General features: G+C 50.1%; 4 protein-coding genes across 4 annotated transcripts in view; 3 read left to right on the top strand and 1 right to left on the bottom strand.

The window, feature by feature from the left end:
- ATP6V1F (ATPase H+ transporting V1 subunit F) overlaps positions 1-1,963 on the top strand; it is a 6,211-nt gene extending 4,248 nt beyond the window's left edge. Inside the window, exon 2 of the mRNA XM_079993209.1 lies at positions 1,617-1,963. Within this exon, the coding sequence (XP_079849335.1) occupies positions 1,617-1,818 (202 nt within the window). The 3' untranslated portion in view covers positions 1,819-1,963. The remainder of the gene's footprint in view (positions 1-1,616) is intronic.
- A 2,916-nt stretch (positions 1,964-4,879) lies between these two features.
- On the top strand, positions 4,880-10,161 carry SPMIP1 (sperm microtubule inner protein 1). The gene is made up of 2 exons (XM_079993141.1): positions 4,880-5,460; positions 9,987-10,161. The coding sequence occupies exons 1-2, from the start codon at positions 4,998-5,000 to the stop codon at positions 10,094-10,096; spliced, it is 573 nt and encodes a 190-aa protein (XP_079849267.1). The 5' UTR covers positions 4,880-4,997; the 3' UTR covers positions 10,097-10,161.
- Positions 10,162-10,667: 506 nt separating this feature from the next.
- Positions 10,668-19,678, bottom strand: part of KCP (kielin cysteine rich BMP regulator) — a 190,074-nt gene continuing 181,063 nt past the window's right edge. Inside the window, exon 52 of the transcript XR_013842776.1 lies at positions 10,668-10,801. The gene's annotated coding sequence lies outside the window, so the exon portion shown is untranslated. The remainder of the gene's footprint in view (positions 10,802-19,678) is intronic.
- On the top strand, positions 13,859-18,692 carry LOC307225086 (interferon-induced protein with tetratricopeptide repeats 5-like). Its single transcript, XM_079992813.1, has 2 exons — positions 13,859-14,025; positions 16,833-18,692. Exons 1-2 carry the CDS (start codon positions 14,021-14,023, stop codon positions 18,202-18,204), a joined length of 1,377 nt encoding a protein of 458 aa, XP_079848939.1. The 5' UTR covers positions 13,859-14,020; the 3' UTR covers positions 18,205-18,692.

Below are 19,678 nucleotides of genomic sequence, written 5' to 3'. Positions count from 1 at the left end.
AATCGTAGAGTTGGAAGGGAGCCTGATGGTCATCTAACCCCCTGAAGTTATTATTTTTGCAGATATAATTAATAATAATAATAACAATATAATAATAATAATAATAATAATAATAATAATAATAATAATAATAATAAAATAACATAATAATAATAATAATAATAATAATAATAATAATAATAATAATAATTTATTTATACCCCACTCATCTGGCTGGGTTTCCCCAGCCACTCTGAGAAGCTTCCAGCAAAATATTGAAATACAATAATTCATCAAATATTAAAAAGCTTCCCTAAACAGGACTGCCTTCCGATGTCTTCTAAAGTCTGGTACACTGGTACCTCAGGTTAAGTACTTAATTCTTTCCGGAGGTCCGTTCTTAACCTGAAACTGTTCTTAACCTGAAGCACCACTTTAGCTAATGGGGCCTCCTGCTGCTGCTGTGCCGCCGGAGCCCGATTTCTGTTCTTATCCTGAAGCAAAGTTCTTAACCTGAAGCACTATTTCTGGGTTAGTGGAGTGTGTAACCTGAAGCGTATGTAACCCGAGGTACCACTGTAGTTGTTTTTCTCTTTGACATCTGATGGGTGTTCCACAGGGCGGGTTCCAGTACCAAGAAGGCCCTCTGCCTGGTTCCCTGTAGCTTTGCTTCTTGCAGTGAGGGAACCGCCAGAAGGCCCTCGGTGCTGGACCTCAGTGTCCGGGCTGAACGATGGGGGTGGAGATGCTCCTTCAGGTATACTGGACCGAGGCCATTTAGAGCTTTAATGCACCAACACTTTGAATTGTGCTTGGAAACGTAGTGGGAGCCAATGAAGGTCTTTTCAGGACTGGTGTTATGTGGTCTCGGCAGCCGCTCCCAGTCACCAGTCCAGCTGCCGCATTCTGGATTAGTGCAGTTTCTGGGTCACCTTCAAAGGTAGCCCCACGTAGAGCGCATTGCAGTAGTCCAAGCGGGAGATAACCAGAGCATGCACCACTCTGTCGAGACAGTCCACGGGCAGGGAGGGTCTCATCCTGCGTACCAGATGGAGCTGGTAGACAGCTGCCCTGGACACAGAATTGACCTGCGCCTCCATGGACAGCTGTGAGTCCAAAATGACTCCCAGGCTTCTCACCTGGTCCTTCAGGGGCACAGTTACCCCATTCATGACCAGGGAGTCCTCCACACCTGCCCGCCTCCTGTCCCCCCAAAACAGTACAGTGGTACCTCGGGTTAAGAACTTAATTTGTTGCGGAGGTCCGTTCTTAACCTGAAACTGTTCTTAACCTGAAGCACCACTTTAGCTAATGGGGTCTCCTGCTGCCGCTGCGCTGCCAGAGCATGCTTTCTGTTCTCATCCTGAAGGAAAATTCTTAACCCGAGGTACTATTTCTGGTTTAGTGGAGTCTGTAACTTGAAGCATCTGTAACCCGAGGTACCACTGTACTTCTGTCTTGTCAGGATTCAACCTCAATCTGTTCGCCGCAATGCGACACTTTGAGATATAAACGTGACAACGTTTGCCCCTTGTCTGCTATTGCAACTGGCTCCTGGTCCCCGGAGAGTACTAGGGACCCCCCTTTGGGGCAGGCCGGCAGTGACCCTCTTTTGCTCTGCCCTTCCCTGTCCTCAGGAGCTTCTTGTGCCGCGATGACATTGGCATCGTCCTCATCAACCAGTACATTGCGGAGATGATCCGGCACGCCATCGACGCCCACACCAAGTCCATCCCGGCGGTGCTGGAAATCCCTTCCAAAGAGCACCCTTACGATGCCTCCAAGGACTCGATCCTGCGCCGCGCCAAGGGAATGTTCTCTGCCGAGGACCTGCGATAGACCGGCTGCTCCTCCAGCATCAACTCTTCCATCAAGAGCTTTCCCCTCCTCTCCTGTTGCACATTTACCGCCATTCAGACCCTTCCTCTCCCTGCCCAGGGGTTGTCCCTCTGGTCCCCTATGTTCCTGCTGTTTGAAATTTCTAGCTCTCTAGTGTGTCTGCTGTATTTTGGGAGCTGGGAGGGTGGGGACAGCTGGGAGCTAATGTCGCACTTTCTGCTGCAATAGGAGTGCTGCCACTACTTCCCTCGCCCCCCAGCATAACTGGAGCTGTGTTCGAGTTCCCTCTGGTGCCGTAATTGACCAGGGAACCTCTACATATACTCCTATGGCCCTTTCTTCCACCCCACAAAAGGGTGTCCCAAGGTATATTTCTCAGCAGAACAATTTGGGATCTTTTGAAGGCCCGACATTTCCGTGTCCTTCAGGGCTAAAGTCCTGATCCCTGGTTGTTGATGCAGCAATACACTGTCAACCCAAATCTATTACACACACACACACACACACACACACACACACACACACACACTCCTATCTGTGAAGTGCAAACCGGTGGTCTTTAATTAAACTGAAACGCAGATTCTTGCAGATTTGCGTCTCGAGTATGCATGCAGGAGAAAATGTCATTATACCTCATCAGAGGTGGTGTCGCACCGGGAATAAATTCTGCCGCTTTCATTCGGACGTCCTCCATCAGATCTCTCTGTAGCCCCTGATTTGCACAAATATTCTCCACCGAATACCACTTGTTTCTTGCAAAACTCCAGCCTGGGGTGAGTCTCAGAGAGAAAACCGACACCCAACCGTATTCTATGCTTTTCCATGTTTATGACTTGTGCTGTTTGTTTTGTTCTGAATGTGATCTTTAATAATAGCTAATTGTCGTTATTATTTTTGTGATTCCTTGTGAATGAAGCTGTTAAATTGAAGGGAGGAACCAACACTTGGAGTGGACTCAATAAACACTTCCTGTGAATCACTATCCGTTTTTCCACTAGTATTCTTTCCTCATCTCCATCTCCTGTCCAGAGCCAGGAATTATTTTCAGCTTTGACTGCGTGGGTCATTCTTTCCCTGAAACTGCAGTGAGGAAGTTCTCCAACTCAGTTGCCCCATGTCTGCTGAGCTGGCAGAAAGCTGTCTGCCTTTCCCCCCCTTTTACTTTACCGCCTCTCCTGGTTTGCCCCGCAGAAGACCTTAAGGTCCACAAATAACAACACTTTAGAGGTCCCAGGCCGCAAGGTGGTTAGATTGGTTTCAACTAGAGCCAGGGCCTTTTCAGTACTGGCCCCGACTTGGTGGAATGCTCTGTCACAAGGAGCTAGGGCCCTGCGGGACTTGACATCTTTCTGCAGGGCCTGCAAGACAGAGCTGATCCTCCTGGCCTTTGATTTGGACTCAGTCTGACGCTTATGTTTCCCTCCCCTTATGGTCTTGATCTATCGGCTACTTTTAAAATGAGGCTGCATTTTAAATTGCATTTTAACCTGTATTTTAAATTGGGTTCTGCCCCCCATTATGTTTCTGTTGAAATTTTACTGGTGTTAGCCACCCTGAGCCCGGCTCTGGCCGGGGAGGGCGGGGTATAAATAAAATGTATTATTATTATTATTATTATTATTATTATTATTATTATTAATGCTAGCTCATTTTCCTGTCTCCAAGAGATGGGACTGCCTTTGCATTGAAGGGTAATGTCAAATGTCACCTACATCCTTGTGCAAATTAATTGAAACAAAGCATGTTTTCTGTTTTACTCGTAATCCTGTACTCAAAACAAACACAAAAAGTCACTTGATCATTATGGTGTCGGAAGCCTGCAGCCAATAGAAGGAGTGATGCGCTCGCCACAATATATTGAGGTTTTGCGAAAGAGAGCTATTCCAGAGCTGGAAAAGGAGGTATCCTGACAGCACTGGGATATGGCAGCAAGACCTAGCCCCCTGCCACACATTGAAAGTGGTGAAGAAATTTAGGACAGAGCAGCAAATGCAGGTACTTGATTTGGCTAGGGAATTCCCCATTGAGAATTGGTGGGCTATATGCAAAAGTCGCCTCCGTGCTGCAGACTCTATGGCTATCGAAAAAGCTCATCCAGGCGCTGATTCGAGTGTGACACAGGGATTCGAAAATCAACCGTGACTGTTCGAAACTAGTAGACTCCATGCCAAACCGTGTTCAAATGCTGCTTTAAAATGTTGTTTAGTCGTGTCCGCCTCTTCGTGACCCCCTGGACCGGAGCACACCAGGCACTCCTGTCTTCCACTGCCTCCTGAAGCATAGTTCTTAACCTGAGGTAATATTTCTGGGTTAGCGGAGTCTGTAACCTGAAGCGTCTGTAACCGCGAGTTACCACTGTATTTGAATGCTTGTAGTTGTACAAGGAGAAGGGGACGACAGAGGACGAGATGGTGGGACAGTGTTCTCGAAGCTACCAGCATGAGTTTGACCAAACTGTGGGAGGCAGTGGAAGACAGGAGGGCCTGGCGTGCTCTGGTCCAGGGGGCCACGAAGAGTCGGACACGACTAAACAACAACAACAAGTTGTATTGTGTGTGCATTCTATATAAAATAATAATAGTAGTAGTAGTAGTAGTAGTAATAATAATAATAATAATAATAATAATAATAATAATACCAGAGCACCAACAACAGGAGTTAGGCCAGGGATCAGCAACCTTCTCCAGTCATGGGCTGGTCCACCATCCCTCAGACCATTTGGGGGGCCACACTATATTTTGAAAAAAAAATAAATGAACTAATTCCTGTGCACCACAGATAACCCAGAGATGCATTTTAAATAAAAGCACACATTCTACTCATGTAAAAACACGCTGATTCCCGCACCATCCATGGGCCGGATTGAGAAGGCGATTGGGCTGCATCCGGCCCCCGGGGCCTTAGGTTGCCTACCCCTGAGTTAGGCTAAGGGCATAGCTGGATAAGGGCATAGCTGGGCCACCGCTGAGGATCCCTTTGCCCCCCACCAATGCCTTTGGCAGGAGGCTGGGGAGACCCATGACATCACAAGGGGCTGCTTGAAGCATCTGTGAGGCGCTGCCTACCCCAAGGAGGTCTCCCCAGGGATGCCCACCCCTGGCACCCTGACTCTGGCTCACCGGTCGGCTTGTGGCATCGAGGACAATCCTGGGCGCTGCCCGCAGGTCCCTTAGCCAGCCATGGCGCGGCCGCTGAACATGGACACCCTACAGCAGAACTTCTGGAAGGAGGAGTACAACAAAGAGCTCGTGATGCGCTACTGCTGGCACCAGAAGTACGGCGCCATTGTGAAGGCCAAGCAGCAGGCGCAGAGGGAGCGTCGGAAGAAGGCTGTGGACAACACCTTACAGCTCCCCTCCGTCAAGCCGGCCCCACTGGACGTAACCCCCCAGCGCCCCATCCCGCCTCTCACGGCAGCCCCCGCAGGGCTGGCGCGGGAGCGAGACCTGACCGGGGTGGACACTGCGATCCTGGAGATGGAAATGAGGCCTGCGCCCCGCGAGCTGCGCAACGTCTTATACCAGGGCATCTCGCACGAGGACGAAGGGCGCAAGCGCTACCTGAAGCTGCGTCTGCTCTTGAACCCGGAGGACAAATACACCTTTCCCGTCACCACCAACTTCAACTATGGCTGGCAGATGGGTGAGTGGGAGCGAGGGGGTGCGGGAGGGGTGCTGCTAAAAGGTGAAGGGACCCCTGACCGTTAGGTCCAGTCGTGGACGACTCTGGGGTTGCGGCGCTCATCTCGCTTTGCTGGCTGAGGGAGCCGGCGTTTGTCCGCTTCTGCAGACAGTTTTTCCAGGTCATGTGGCCAGCATGACTAAACCGCTTCTGGCGAAACCAGAGCAGCGCAGAGAAACAGCGTTTACCTTCCCGCCGGAGTGGTACCTATTTATCTATTTGCACTTTGACGTGCTTTCGAACTGCTAGGTTGGCAGAATTGGAACAGAGCAATGGGAGCTCACCCCATCGCGGGGACTGGAACTGCCAACCTTCTGATCAGCAAGCCCAAGAGGCTCTGTGGTTTAACCCATGGCGCCAACTGAGGGGATGCGGGAGGATTGCTGCTAAAAGGTAAAAGGTAAAGGGACCCCTGACCATTAGGTCCAGTCGCGGATGACTTTGGGGTTGCGGCGCTCATTTCATTTTACTGGACGAGGGAGCCGCATTTGTCCGCAGACAGTTTTTCCAGGTCATGTGGCCAGCATGACTAAACCGCTTCTGGTGAACCAGAGCAGCGCACGGAAACACAGTTTACCTTCCTGCCAGAGTGGTACCTATTTATCTACTTGCACTTTGTGCTTTCGAACTGCTAGGTTGGCAGGAGCAGGGACCGAGCAACAGGAGCTCACCCCGTTGCGAGGATTCGAACTGCTGACCTTCTGATCGGCAAGTCCTTGGCTCTGTAGTTTAGACCACAGCACCACCCGCGTCCCTGGGGGAAGTATTAGGGTATATAAATATCATGGTGGGGAAAGTGCTAATAATTTCAGATCCTCTTAACTACATACCGAATATATGGGACCTGGCAATCAGTCAACGTAAATGCATTTTCCATGTCCTCACATCTGCAAAAAGACTAATACTGAAACACTGGAAGGAGAAATATCGTTTCCCTTCGATAAATTGATAAATGACATAACAATGGCCAGCATGACTAAACCGCTTCTGGCGAACCAGAGCAGCACATGGAAACACCGTTTCCTTCCTTCTGGAGCAGTACCTGTTTATCTACTTGCACATTGACGTGCTTTCAAACTGCTAGGTTGGCAGGAGCCGGGACCGAGCAACAGGAGCTCACCTCTTCATGGGGATTTGAACCGCTGACTTTCCGATCGGCAAGTCCTAGGCTCTGTGGTTTAACCCACAGCACCAACCGAGGGGGTGCGGGAGGGGTGCTGCTGCTTTCGGATAAATTAAATATCGGGGGGGTAAACCCCACCCTGCACAATTGATCCCATGGTGTGGCAAACACCCATTTGAAAGGCAATGTCCATAAGCTTTGGGGGGGTCGACCCCTTGAAATATTTCATCGAGGGAGCAAAGGGACCTCAGCGCGTAGAAGTTGGCTCTGTTATATGACCAAATAGGTTCTTTTATCTGTTGTTTAACATATATGAGAAGCCCTGTACCCTAGGAAAGCGGAAGCAGTCTGAAAAGTCTCTTCTTATATACTCGTCCTGCTGCTCTTCTGAGTCTTGGCAATCCTCGCTCCTTCGTCATGTTCTTGGCGGTCCTTCGTCCTTGAGATAAGTTCATGTTAGTCCATAGTCAGATTCGACGTGAAGGTCTTCGTTTCAATCATTAAGCAGAAGTCAGAAGTCAAATTATGGATCAGAAACCAGGACAGGGCCCTGTTTCGATGTATTCACCTTCATCAGCTGGAAGTATCAAACATTACACAAAAACACATTTAAATTCTAAATTATTATAACTTATGATAATTTAGAATTTAGATGTTTTATAACTTATTTTCTCTAATGCTGTAACGAATTATTGACTATTGAAATGTGTGCAGGGACCCCTCCCACTGCTGAAACTTATATTGGCCAGAGTTCTTGGTGGGCTTTTTTCTTGGTATATTTAATAACAAGAGGTCCTTTGTCCTTGGCCTGTTCTTGGCAAATCACAACACTCATTGCTCGGAGCTGGTGTTGAGTAGCTTTTGGCATGTTTCAACACTCATTGTTTGCAACTAGTGCAGTATAGTCAGTCTTTACGCTTCCTTGCGTGTACCGGTCACTTGGCCGGAACATGCACATTCCATTGGCTCTTTGACCAACACAGTTCGTTATTAGTTCATCCGTTTTGTGTTGCTGGTCTTCAATCATTTTAAAGGTAAAAGGTAAAGGTACCCCTGCCCGTACGGGCCAGTCTTGACAGACTCTGGGGTTGTGCGCCCATCTCACTTAAGAGGCCAGGGGCCAGTGCTGTCCGGAGACACTTCCGGGTCACGTGGCCAGCGTGACATCGCTGCTCTGGCGAGCCAGAGCCGCACACGGAAACGCCGTTTACCTTCCCGCTGGTAAGCGGTCCCTATTTATCTACTTGCACCCGGAGGTGCTTTCGAACTGCTAGGTTGGCAGGCGCTGGGACCGAGCAGCGGGAGCGCACCCCGCCGCAGGGATTCGAACCGCCGACCTTTCGATCGGCAAGTCCTAGGAACTGAGGCTTTAACCCACAGCGCCACCTGCGTCCCGCATTTTAGGTCCATTCAAACCATATCATTCCTTACAGCTGCTGGGAGAGTCCTATGTGCCCCCTGGAAAAGACTAGTGGGCGGGAATTGGCTTTGGGTTGCGCAGCAATGTCAGGTTCCTTTTCTGGGCTGCCTCCACAGAAATCTTGGGGTCTTAGCGGACCACAAGCTGAACACGAGCCCACAGTGTGATGCAGCAGCAAAAAAGGCCAATGCTATTCTAGAGAACCTGGCAGGGCGGATGGGAGGGGGCAGAAGAACATCAGGAGAGCGGTTGGCTACAACTGGGTTTGGCCAAAGCGGGACCGATCCATAGGGACAAATGCCAGGTTCTGAAGTTAGGCTGGAAGAACCAGATGCACAAAAATAAGACGGGGGACACCTGGCTCACTAGCAGTACACGGGGAAAAGATCTAAGGGTCTTGGTGGACCACAAGCGGAACATGAGCCAACAGTGTGATGCAGCAGCAAAAAAACGCCAATGCTGTTCTCCGCCACTTCCCCCTCTGTGGAGTCAAAACATATACCATCAGGTGAAAGACAACAATCCCATGACTGCAATAATGGAGCAGGAATTCTAACAGACCGTGCTCTGCCTACACAGTTTCTGAACTGCTGGACACTGCAGGAAGGGAGAGTTGCTATTGTGCTCAAATCGTGCTTGCAGGTTTCCCTTGGGGGGCATTTCATCGGCCCCTGTGGGAGCTGGGTGTTAGAATTCCTGCTCCATGATTGCAGTCATGGGATTTTTGTCTGTCACATGACGGTATATGTTTTGACTCCACAGAGTGGGAAGTGACAGAGACAAGATGTTTGTGTTACTGTGTTCTGTGAAGTGGGACTATTGTCGTTTGTTCTTTTTCTCTTTGCTGTCTGATGCTAGAGAGAGAGGGAGCCATGTTGCAGTGCTCCGTGTGTGTTTATATGTAAATAAAGTAGATTAGCCAAAATGCTGAGTTGCTGAGGTCTGTTACGCAAGCTGTGAAGACTCTGCGGATCCCTAAGTGTGCCGATGTCTGTTGGCATCGGTCGCTGTGATGTTTGGGCAGAAGAAAGCTTTTGAAGCTCCCAAACGAATGACCAGGAGGGAGAGAACATGCCAGTTGGTCATGTGTCTCTGCTAGGGTCCTACTCGAGTGTAGGCTGAACTCCTGACACTGGGTGCTGAGATGTTAAACTTGGCAATTCTCCAAAGCCTGAAGCTTTTCTTCTGGGGATATTGGGGACAAACGTACCAAAGAATATGATCAAACTATTTATGTACGTAGCAACAGCTACCAGAATTCTATAGGCGCAGAACTGGCAGGAAGAAGACGACCCGACTAAAGAGGAAAGGCTTGCAAAGCTAATGGGCTCTGCAGAATTGGCGAACGCAGGGAAGGAGAAATCAAAACGACGAACTCTGTGTTGAAGAGTAGAAACCCTTCTCAGAATATTTGGGAAAGAACTATAAACCAAGTGAAATCGCGGGCAGGATTTGAATTATGAGCAGCGGATTGAAAATGACAAGAGATGCGTTAGAGGAAATACGTATGAGATTTAGTTTGGCAGGACTTACGGCTGCAAATGAAACGTTTTAAAAGCATTGCAAAGTGCAATACACGATTGTGACACTGGATGGCGGCGACGAGCTATGCCAAATTTAACGTTGTGGGTTTTTTTAAAAAGCATTTTTGCAGCGTATTATTTTTTTTAAAAAAATATGGGTGTAGATTCCACCATACAGTGCAGCAGAACAAAGGTGGGATAAAAAGATACACCAGAGGTAAGGCTGGGAAGCTGTTTTGTATATTTTCCAAGGGGGGTGTAAATTGTATTTGAAGTTAAGTTGCTAAAGTTTTCTATTATTATTATTATTATTATTATTATTATTATTATTATTAGACACTAGAGTAGGTGGGCCACTCTCTGGCCTGATCCTGCAGGTGGCTCTGCTGTTCTTCACCCTGACCCTTTTGTGTCTCCCCAGGGAAACTGGCCACCAGCCACATCGCCCCCACCCCGAAGTGCCGCATTGACAGCTTCTTCCGCAAGAACGGCGCCTTCTCCCTGCTCCACCCCCGCGACGTGGCCCTCTGAGCGAGACCTGCCTGCTCCCCCGGCTTCGCGCTTGCAAACAAAGCTCTACATGTTTTATCACTCGAGTCTCCTTCTCTGGTGCCTTTCCTTGATTTCCAAACACCTGGAGAATGGGCAGGGCCAAGGGCATCCTTGACTGCTATGGCTGGGGGAGGAGCCTGTTGGGGTTCGGGGGCGGGGCAGAGGGCGGAGCCTGTGGGTTCTGTGGGAAGAGGGTGGAGCCTAGTGCAGCTTGTGGAAGAGCAATTGTTCACTTCAGCCTGAGCGCAAGATACCAGGTTTATTCAACGTAAGCGCTTGATATCAAACCCAGAGGTTTTTTTTTTTTTTTTTTTTAAAAAAAAAGCCAGGTTGGGTGTTAAGAGTTGCAAACTGCTGAGTATCTTTAACACCATAGACACCTGTGTTGATGGCTGGTTGGGTAGGATCCATTATTTTCATTGCATTCAAAATAATAATAATAATAATAAACAATCATTTTATTTCTTATAGCCAGTGTGGTGTAGTGGTTAAGAGCGGTAGTCTCGTAATCTGGGGGACCGGGTTCGCGTCTCCACTCCTCCACATGCAGCTGGGTTGTACATAATTTATTCTGGCTTTATGATTCAAGCATTTGGCTTGATTTTTTAGAGGCAGTGGAGAAGGCACAGAAGGAAGTCAGTGAGGACTAGAACCATGCTTTGAAATGAAGGCTGGAATTCGCACCTGTGGAAGAACGTCCCATTCTGGTCTCCACCAAAACCCGTTGGCCAATGGCAATGTCCATCATTATTGGCACATAGAAAAGAATCAATGAGGTCTAGGATCGTGCTTGACTTGCACAATCCATGCACACAGAAACCACCAGGTGAGTTCTAGGAGGAAACTTGGGCCAGTCACGCTTCTCTGAAGTCTCTCAGCCCCACTCACCTCACAGAGGGTTTGTTGTGGGGGAGCAGTACCTATTTATCTATTTGCACTTTGACGTGCTTTTGAACTGCTAGGTTGGCAGGAGCAGGGACCGAGCAACGGGAGCTCACCCCGTCATTGCGGGGATATGAACCACTGACCTTCTGATCGGCAAGCCCTAGACTCTGTGGTTTAACCCACAGCTCCACCTGCGTCCTGTAACCCGAGGTATCACTGTACTAATAATAACATGTTATCAACTTCCCCTTCCATTTTCTGTGATGTTTTCCCTCCCTCCCCATTGCTGCCCCCTGTCTTCACTCTTATATCCAAATCATAACACAATAATCTCTGTTGTTCAAATCCTGCTTGCAAATTCATCATTATTATAAAAGTTCTTTGAACAGTACGAAAAAGGCTTCCTGTTACGTCAGGCAGAGGAACCCCCAGGCCCTGTTTGGCTCTCTCTTCAGTCTGAGAGGTAGGAAATAATCTGGAATTGGAACCTGGTGGCTCAGAGAACAGACACACTCCTTCCCAACCGAACAGAAACAGGATTCGGAGAAGCGGACGCTGGCTTCCTTCGTTCTGCCTTCCCCCAGGACCATTTCTAAGGCTTCCGCCTAGATTCAGCCTGGCCATAGCTGGGACGTAGCAGCTTCCGTGCAAGGACTGCGGAGGGTGCTTGAGAAATGCAAATACGTTCCGGGGGAAATGGAAACTGAAACTTATAAGAGGAAACTCACAAGAGAAAGGGGTCTCTGCTCCCGATGTTGCTTTTCTTCCAGCAAAGGAACAGTTTTGTCACCCCGCAGGCCAAACACCTGTCATGTGCGGTTTAATTGCCGGGTTTGGACTAGATGACCCTCGGGTCCCCTCCAACTTGACACTTCCACGAGATAGGGGTTTGAGACAAGGAAAGGGGGGGTTCTCCTGCTCATGCCCTGCTTAGTCGGCCAGTAAAGCAAGATGAGCGCCACAACCCCAGTAGTGACCGACTCCGGGGTTGTGGCGCTCATCTCGCTTTACTGGCTGAGAGAGCCGGGGTACAGCTTCTGGGTCATGTGGCCAGCAGGACTAAGCCACTTCTGGCGAACCAGAGCAGCGCATGGAAACGCTATTTACCTTCCCTCTGGAGCGGTACCTATTTATCCCCTTGCACTTTGACGTGCTTTCGAACTGCTAGGTGGGCAGGAGCAGGGACTGAGCAACGGGAGCTCACCCTGTCACGGGGATTCGAACCGCCGACCTTCTGATCGGCAAGTCCTAGGCTCTGTGGTTTAACCCACAGCTCCACCCACGTTCCTCTGAGGTCATTGGGAGAGTCCAAATGGCTTCAGAATTGCTCTCCTGTACTATTTCAGACACGTGGTTCATATACTTATATATGTGTTTGCCTTGCACATTTATGAATGTTTAATTTATGTTTGAGATCTTAGAATTCTTAGAACAGACAGCTTTCCAAGTCGTGTGGCCAGCATGACTAAACTGCTTCTGGCACAACAGAACACTGTGACGGAAACCAGAGCGCATGGAAATGCCATTTACCTTCCTGCCGCAGTGGTACCTATTTATCTACTTGCACTGGCGTGCTTTCGAACTGCTAGGTTGGCAGGAGCTGGAGCAGAGCAAGGGGAACTCACCCCGTCGCGGGGATTTGAACCGCCAACCTTCCGATCGGCAAGTCTAAGAGGCTCGGTGGTTAACTTTAGACCACAGCCCCACAAACCTTTATTTGCAACCTGAAAAGGGGTTCATTTAAGAGCTTAGCACACTTCTTTGCAATGCCACAAAACTCCATCCTCCAGCCCAGGCAGCTTTGAAGGTAAAGGTAAAGGTAAAGGTAAAGGTACCCCTGCCCGTACCGGCCAGTCTTGACAGACTCTGGGGTTGTGCGCCCATCTCACTCAAGAGGCCAGGGGCCAGCGCTGTCCGGAGACACTTCCGGGTCACGTGGCCAGCGTGACATCGCTGCTCTGGCCAGAGCCAGAGCCGCACACGGAAACGCCGTTTACCTTCCCGCTGGTAAGCGGTCCCTATTTATCTACTTGCACCCGGAGGTGCTTTCGAACTGCTAGGTTGGCAGGCGCTGGGACCGAGCAGCGGGAGCGCACCCCGCCGCAGGGATTCGAACCGCCGACCTTTCGATCGGCAAGCCCTAGGCGCTGAGGCTTTAACCCACAGTGCCACCTGCGTCCCCCATTTGAAGGTGCTGCACTGCAAATGGAGAATCAAGGAGGCCTTTTGCCACTTGGACCAGCACCTGCCTGGTTTTCAGCCCCAAGGTGGGCACCGCTGTCTGGGTGCTGTGTTCCAGGAACGCAGCCATGCCCCTCGCCCTTGGAGCCTCTCCACCCTCCCCCCCTTTGCAGGTTTCTCCTCCGTGGCCAGCCTGGGGCTTACTTCCAAGTAGACATGCCTGGAATCGGGAGAAAAAGAGAACCTAGCTAATTCTGCAAAGCCTCGCAGAGGCTCGGAGGCAACTGTTGGCTCAGATGCTGCCCTGCCGAGCAGAGGAGACCTTGCAAGGGTGGATTGAGGATCCCTCCCGACCTTGTGGACCTGGGATCGGGATGGGGAGGAGAGCGGGAGGCGCGGGGGAATCGGGGAGCGGACTGGGGCGCGAGCAGGCAAGGATGGAGAGCAAAACGAGCCGGGAGGAGCTTTGCATCTTTTGCAGGTGAGAGCCAAGATACAGTTTTGCCATATGGCCCCCGTTTAAACCCTGATTTACTCATTTCCGCTAGTGGGGGGCTAAAATGTTGCGCTTGGGGGGGAAATTAATATTAAAATAAAATGTTGCGCTTGGAGACTTTGCAAGCAGCCAAGCAACCTTCCTCTCCACAAGCAAAAAACGAATCTCTCTTTTGAGTTTCGGTTTCTATTCTGCCCGAGTGAGCTCACTGCGTTGCTATATAAAGTGAGAGAGGGAGGCAAAGGTTTGCAGAGGGAGGTAGCATCCTGCAAACTGCTGGGCCGCTGGCGAGGGAAAGCTCGCTTCCTGCGAAATTGAGCCTCCTCTCTGGAAAAGGAAAAATGAGGTGAGCAGGGACTCCTCCTGCGTAGATCTGACTGCTCCGGCTTAAAGACCTCCCGGTCTGCATTTTGTGCAGCGGGAGTTAGAATCCTAGAAGGGGAGAGATGGGAGGGAAACGCCCACCCCGAATAGCCTGGCCCCCGGCAATGCAAGTTGGGTGTTGCTGGACCCCAGCTTCGGCAGCTGGAGTCCCGCGACATCAGGAGAACGGCAGCTGTGGCTCAGTGGTTAGAGCACCTGCTTCGCATGCAGAAGATCTCAGGGCTGGACTAGATGACTTAAGCATATGGGGAGCCGTGCACCTCGTGGTGTACCACATTCACAGTACAGTGGTACCTCGGGTTACATACGCTTCAGGTTACAGACTCCAGTAACCCAGAAATAGTGCTTCAGGTGAAGAACTTTGCTTCAGGATGAGAACAGAAATCGGGCTCCGGCAGCGCAGCAGCAGCAGGAGGCCCCATTAGCTAAAGTGGTGCTTCAGGTTAAGAACAGTTTCAGGTTAAGAACAGACCTCCGGAACGAATTAAGTACTTAACCCGAGGTGCCACTGTACTGAGGGAAAAAACCCCCAGGATGTTTCCCTGAAGCACCCCCCCCCCCCAGAAAGAACCCTGTTAACTGCAGTTTACACATCAGAGCGGCATTTCCAAGCATCCTTCAGTCCCCAGGGTTCTGGCAGTGCGTGCGCACTTTAAATGTGCTTTGAAGGGTGGTGTGCGCACAGTCTCAGAGGCAGGCTGCCTCTGGCACTGGAGATCATAGAATTGTGGAGTTGGAAGGGACCCCCAGAGTCATCTAGTCCAAGCCCCTGCAAGGCAGGAATCTCAGCTAAAGGATCCCTGGCAGGTGGCCCTCCCAGCCCTGCTTAAAAACCTCCAGAGGACTTTTGTTTTCCTCAAATTCCTGGGCTTTGCATGCAGAAGATCTCAGGGCTGGACTAGATGGCCCTCGGGGTCCCTTGCAACTCTAAAATCCTGTGGTCCCCTGCTGGCATCTGCAGGTAGGGCTGGAGATAGGATCGTGGAACTGTAGAGTTGGGGGACCCCATTGGTCATCTAGTCCAACCCCCTGCTATGCAGGGATCTTTTACCCCAGGTGGGGCTCGAACCCACAACCCAGAGATCAAGAGTCTCCTGCTCTACCGACGAAGCTTTTACTTTGACACTCTTTGGCCAAATTTAGGGAGCAGGAGGAAGCACCAGCTCGGGCGGGCGGGGCCTATGGGTAAAGTGGGTGGGCCTATGGGTAAAAGTAGGCGGGGCCTGGGGGTATAGGTGGGCGGGGCAACAGGTGTGACCCTTCCTTTTTTGGCAAGAGGCCACATTCCAGTGACGCCAAAGTCTAAACCCTAAATCTTCTGGACCCTTTTGAGCAAAGAACTGCCTGGCCGCAGCACCCCTCACCCTTTCTGTCTCTCTTCTTATTTATAGTTTTATTAGATTTTTCTAATTTACATTTCAGGATATTCATTTAAACCATCTCACATCAATAACTTCCCTTCCTCTCTTTCCGTGGTTCATTTTGCTTACTGTACATCCCTGCATATTGTAAATGACCTAAACCATTCCGTATTCCATTGTTACACCATCAAAACTTATTTGCCCTGTTGAATTTACCTTAAGGCTGCCAGCGTTTTTAAATGTACACAATTTTCACCCACATAATCAGTAAATATTTCCCAGCCTTCTCTAAACGTATACTGTTCTTGTTCTGTTATTTTGTATGTCAAATCTGCAAGCTGTGTGTATTCCATAAATTTAAGTTTAAGGTTACCAGACGTCCCTTTGCATGTCCACATGGTGATCAGTCCAGGATTCTAGTCAGCAGAAATGCTGAGTTCTGTGAGCAGAATGGTTGGTCAAGGATCCATGCGACTCCTGACGTTCTCTCAGAATGTCTGTCTGATTCTGATGAGGAGGGAGAGGCAGAAGCTGAACCTGTTGATGAGGACCAGGTCGCTGACCAGGGGGTCAAGAGGCCGGGAAGGGAGTTGAACTCAAAGAGCTCTGTAGATGTGTGTTCACAGTTTCCCTCAGGATGCGAGACGAGAGGGGGTGTGAGGAGAATCAGAACTTACAGGGTTAAACAGTTCTGAGTGACGTCTCACAAATTTACAAATCAGTCCCATAACACAATCCATCTATTTAGTAGGAAATTGAAAAGTGTCTCCGGATTCATTGAAAAAAATCTGGTAACTTTATTTAAGTTGCCATTCTCCTTTGGTTAGGACTTTGCTCGTTTTCCATATTTGGGCTAGCAAAACACGGGTTGCGGTTGTAGCATACATAAATAGCCTTTTTTGATACCTAGGAATTTCCCTCTTTTTGACATCCAGTCTTTTTGACATCCAAAACATTCGACTATCAAAGCGCTGCTTCCGATCGGCTGCAGGAAGAACGCTGGAAAACCAGAACACTCGCTTCCCTTTTTTTGATCGTTCGGGAGCAAAAACGTTCAACTCCCAAGGCGTTCGGGAGCTGAGGTACGACTGTAGAGAGGTACCTCGGGTAAGGTACTTAATTTGTTCTGGAGGTGAGGACCGTTCTTAACCTGAAACTGTTCTTAACCTGAAGCACCACTTTAGCTAATGGGGCCTCCTGCTGCCGCCACCTTGCAATTTCTGTGCTCATCCTGAAGCAAAGTTCTTAAGACGAGGTACTATTTCTGGGTTAGTGGAGTCTGTAACCTGAAGCGTATGTAACCTGAAATGACTGTAACCCGAGGTACGACTGTATATCATCCCAAGAGTGTCCCTCACCCTTTCTCGATCTCCCTCCCTCCCTCCCTGCCTGCCTCTTCCCTCTGCAGCCGACCTCTGAGATCGAAGCTGGAGAGCCTGCAGTGCCACTTCACCTGGGACTTTGAGATCAAGGACAAGGTGGATGCCTTGCACATCCTGCAGACCTTGGCCCCGCAGGCCCAGCACACCCCGCACCGCAACCGAGGCGCCTACCTTGCCATGAGGGCCTACCTCCAGGACTTCCAGGGGAACTACGAAGAGGCCCTGGACAGCCTCCGGGAAGCAGAGGGGGCTCTGAAGCGGGACCACCCCGCCAACTTCTCCCGCCAGGCCCTGGTGACCTACGGCAACTACGCCTGGGTCTACTACCGCTTGGTCAATTACGACATGGTGGACCTCTACCTGGGACGCATCCACGACATCTGCCGGTCCTTGGCCAGCCCAGGGGCCTACTCTGCGATGATCCCCGAAATCCACGCTCAGAAAGGCTGGTCCCTCCTGGCCGGGGGCTTCCGGAACGGGGACGAGGCCGCAGAATGTTTCCGGAAGGCGCTGGAGGCGGAAGAGTCCAACGAGGAGTTCCAGGCTGGACTGGCCATCTCCGTTTATGCCTCCTACACTCATTCCTGGACTGCCGAAAAACGGGAAGAAGCCCAGAAGTTGCTGGAAGAAGTAGTCGCCCACCAGCCGCAGAACTACGAAGCCAAAGCTTATTTGGCTCAGACACTTACGGCGGTGGACACGGAAAGAGCGCTCTTCCTTGCGGATGATGTTGCCCAGGAGAGCGTGAACCCCGAAGTCCTCCGAATTGCCTCCAAGCTGTACAAGAAGCAACCCCTTCCCTGTACCATTTCCATTCTGAAGAAGGCCATTTCCATTCTGAAGAAGGCCATCGCCCTAGATCCTGGCTACCATCTCCTGCACTATGACCTTGGCATGGGCTACCTGCAGCTGTTGGAGCAATCTCCAGGCGATGTCAGAGAAGAAGCCGTCGAGGCTGCCATTGAGAGCTTCAAGCGCGCTCTGGAGGTGAATCCTTCCTCCATCTTCACCCGGCTGAAGCTGGCAAAAGCTTACAGCGAGAGGTCGCCAGCTTACGAGGAAGAGATCTACCTGAACCTGATGGAGGATCTCCCGGGAGCCAGCAAGAGATGCCAGCAGTCCATCTACATGCACTGGGGGGACTTTCTCCTCCACAAGAAGGGGATGAAGAGCAAGGCCCTAGAGATGTACCAGGCGGCTGCCAGGATCCCCGGAGACCACTCCCTTGAGAGGAAGCAGATGGAAATTCGCCTGAAGAGGCTGGCAAGGATGTTGAGGGAAGACGGAGAAATGGACCAAGCGAGAGCTGTCTACAGCTTCCTTAATGAAACAGGGCTTCAGGTTACAAGTCAACAGCGAAGGGGTTCGTGGCGAGGGAACAGCACGGCCCAGCAGTGAAGGACCTCCACACTCACACACTCGCAGAGAGGCAGGGGGTTGTGACTCTTTCCTTCCAGTTTTGGAGAAGACTCTTCCTGCAGCCTCTGAGCCCCTGGACCCTCCAGCAGGTTTTGCTGGGGAAAAGCTGATTTCCATGAAGTTTCGTTGCAGTCCCCTCCCCGCACTAATGAGAGAGAAAAAAGTTTCCAGCTGTGTTTATCTGTGTAGTTGTTTCTAGAAGTTGCATTGCTTTTATTACTATTACTATTATTATTTTTAGTTGCAGGCGGAAAGTCCTGGATCTGGCAAGGGTTAAAATCTAACGGAGGTGTCCATTGCTGGAGTTCAGTGCAATGATCAGTTTGTTTTTCGCTCGATTCCAAGGCTGTCAGTATGGAAGAAGCAAGACCTTTTGGCGTGTTAAGTCTGCGAGCCCCTCCATCCGGGGCTCAGGTTGTATATATGTTCTGCAAATAAACCATATATCCTAAAGACACCACGGTCTCCACTGTTGTCTGTTCCAAGGAAACTGAGCCCCGGGATATCGCTCCACTCAGAGCTTTGGGTGCCACGTAACAGTATTAAGATTATGGTGACCACATATTGCTGGCTCGTCACCCTAAGGTCCCAGGGCGGGTTGCAACCATTCAAGTTATTAATATATCCAAAGATGGCATTGCACCATATTGCAAACAGTTTAAAGCCTACTAGGAATTGCCGGGGGTTGAAATAGATTAGCTTTTGGGTCCCTTCCAACTAATTGCAGAAGTGAGCTGGGCATTCATAAAACACACTTCAGGGGTTGAAATGCCACAGGTGGTGCGTGGCTGAGACTCTTCCGTGTCTCAGCTGCACAACAAACACAAACAAGAACTTGGGAAGAGAGCCATGCTTTGGCAAGTTTCCCAGCGCCAGCCTCAAGCCTGCCGTCGTCTTGCTCTCCACCCGCAGATTTCAGCAAGGCTTGTTCAAGAGAACCAGGGAACCTTCAGCGGAGCCATGCGGTGCCGGATGATTTTGGGAATGTTCAGGGTGGCTGGAGAGGATATACTGTTTATTAATATCCTTCCTAACTTGCACTAGCAAGTTCCTTTACTTAGCAGAGTTACATCCCCCTTTTTACATGCACAGCAGATAGCTGGTTGCAGGCTCGTGTGAGCCTCTCGCTATCATACAATTCAGTCTGTCTAAGATTGTACGTTCCTGGTAAATGCCCTTGAATTCCTCTTAAAAGAATAAAGACGCCACAAACTTATTCAAAGTCGATAAGAGAAGTTTACTCACATCGGTTCACAGTTGGATTCCTAAAGGCAGATTTGGTTACAAATATGTACATGTGGATCTACCCCGTATGGGGGAATAATCCCAGCGCTTCTGCAGTCCTAGCTAAAAACTGGTCAAACGAAGAAGGAAGTCAAAAAGAGAGAGGTGTGTGCTGCGTGACTCGTCCTTTTGTTACCTGGACAGGTGAGGCCATGCCCACCTTCTATCA

This window comes from Podarcis cretensis (assembly GCF_951804945.1).
Source record: "Podarcis cretensis genome assembly, chromosome: 10".
Taxonomy (NCBI): Eukaryota; Metazoa; Chordata; class Lepidosauria; order Squamata; family Lacertidae; genus Podarcis; species Podarcis cretensis.
This window is presented reverse-complemented; position numbering and strand designations above follow the sequence as displayed.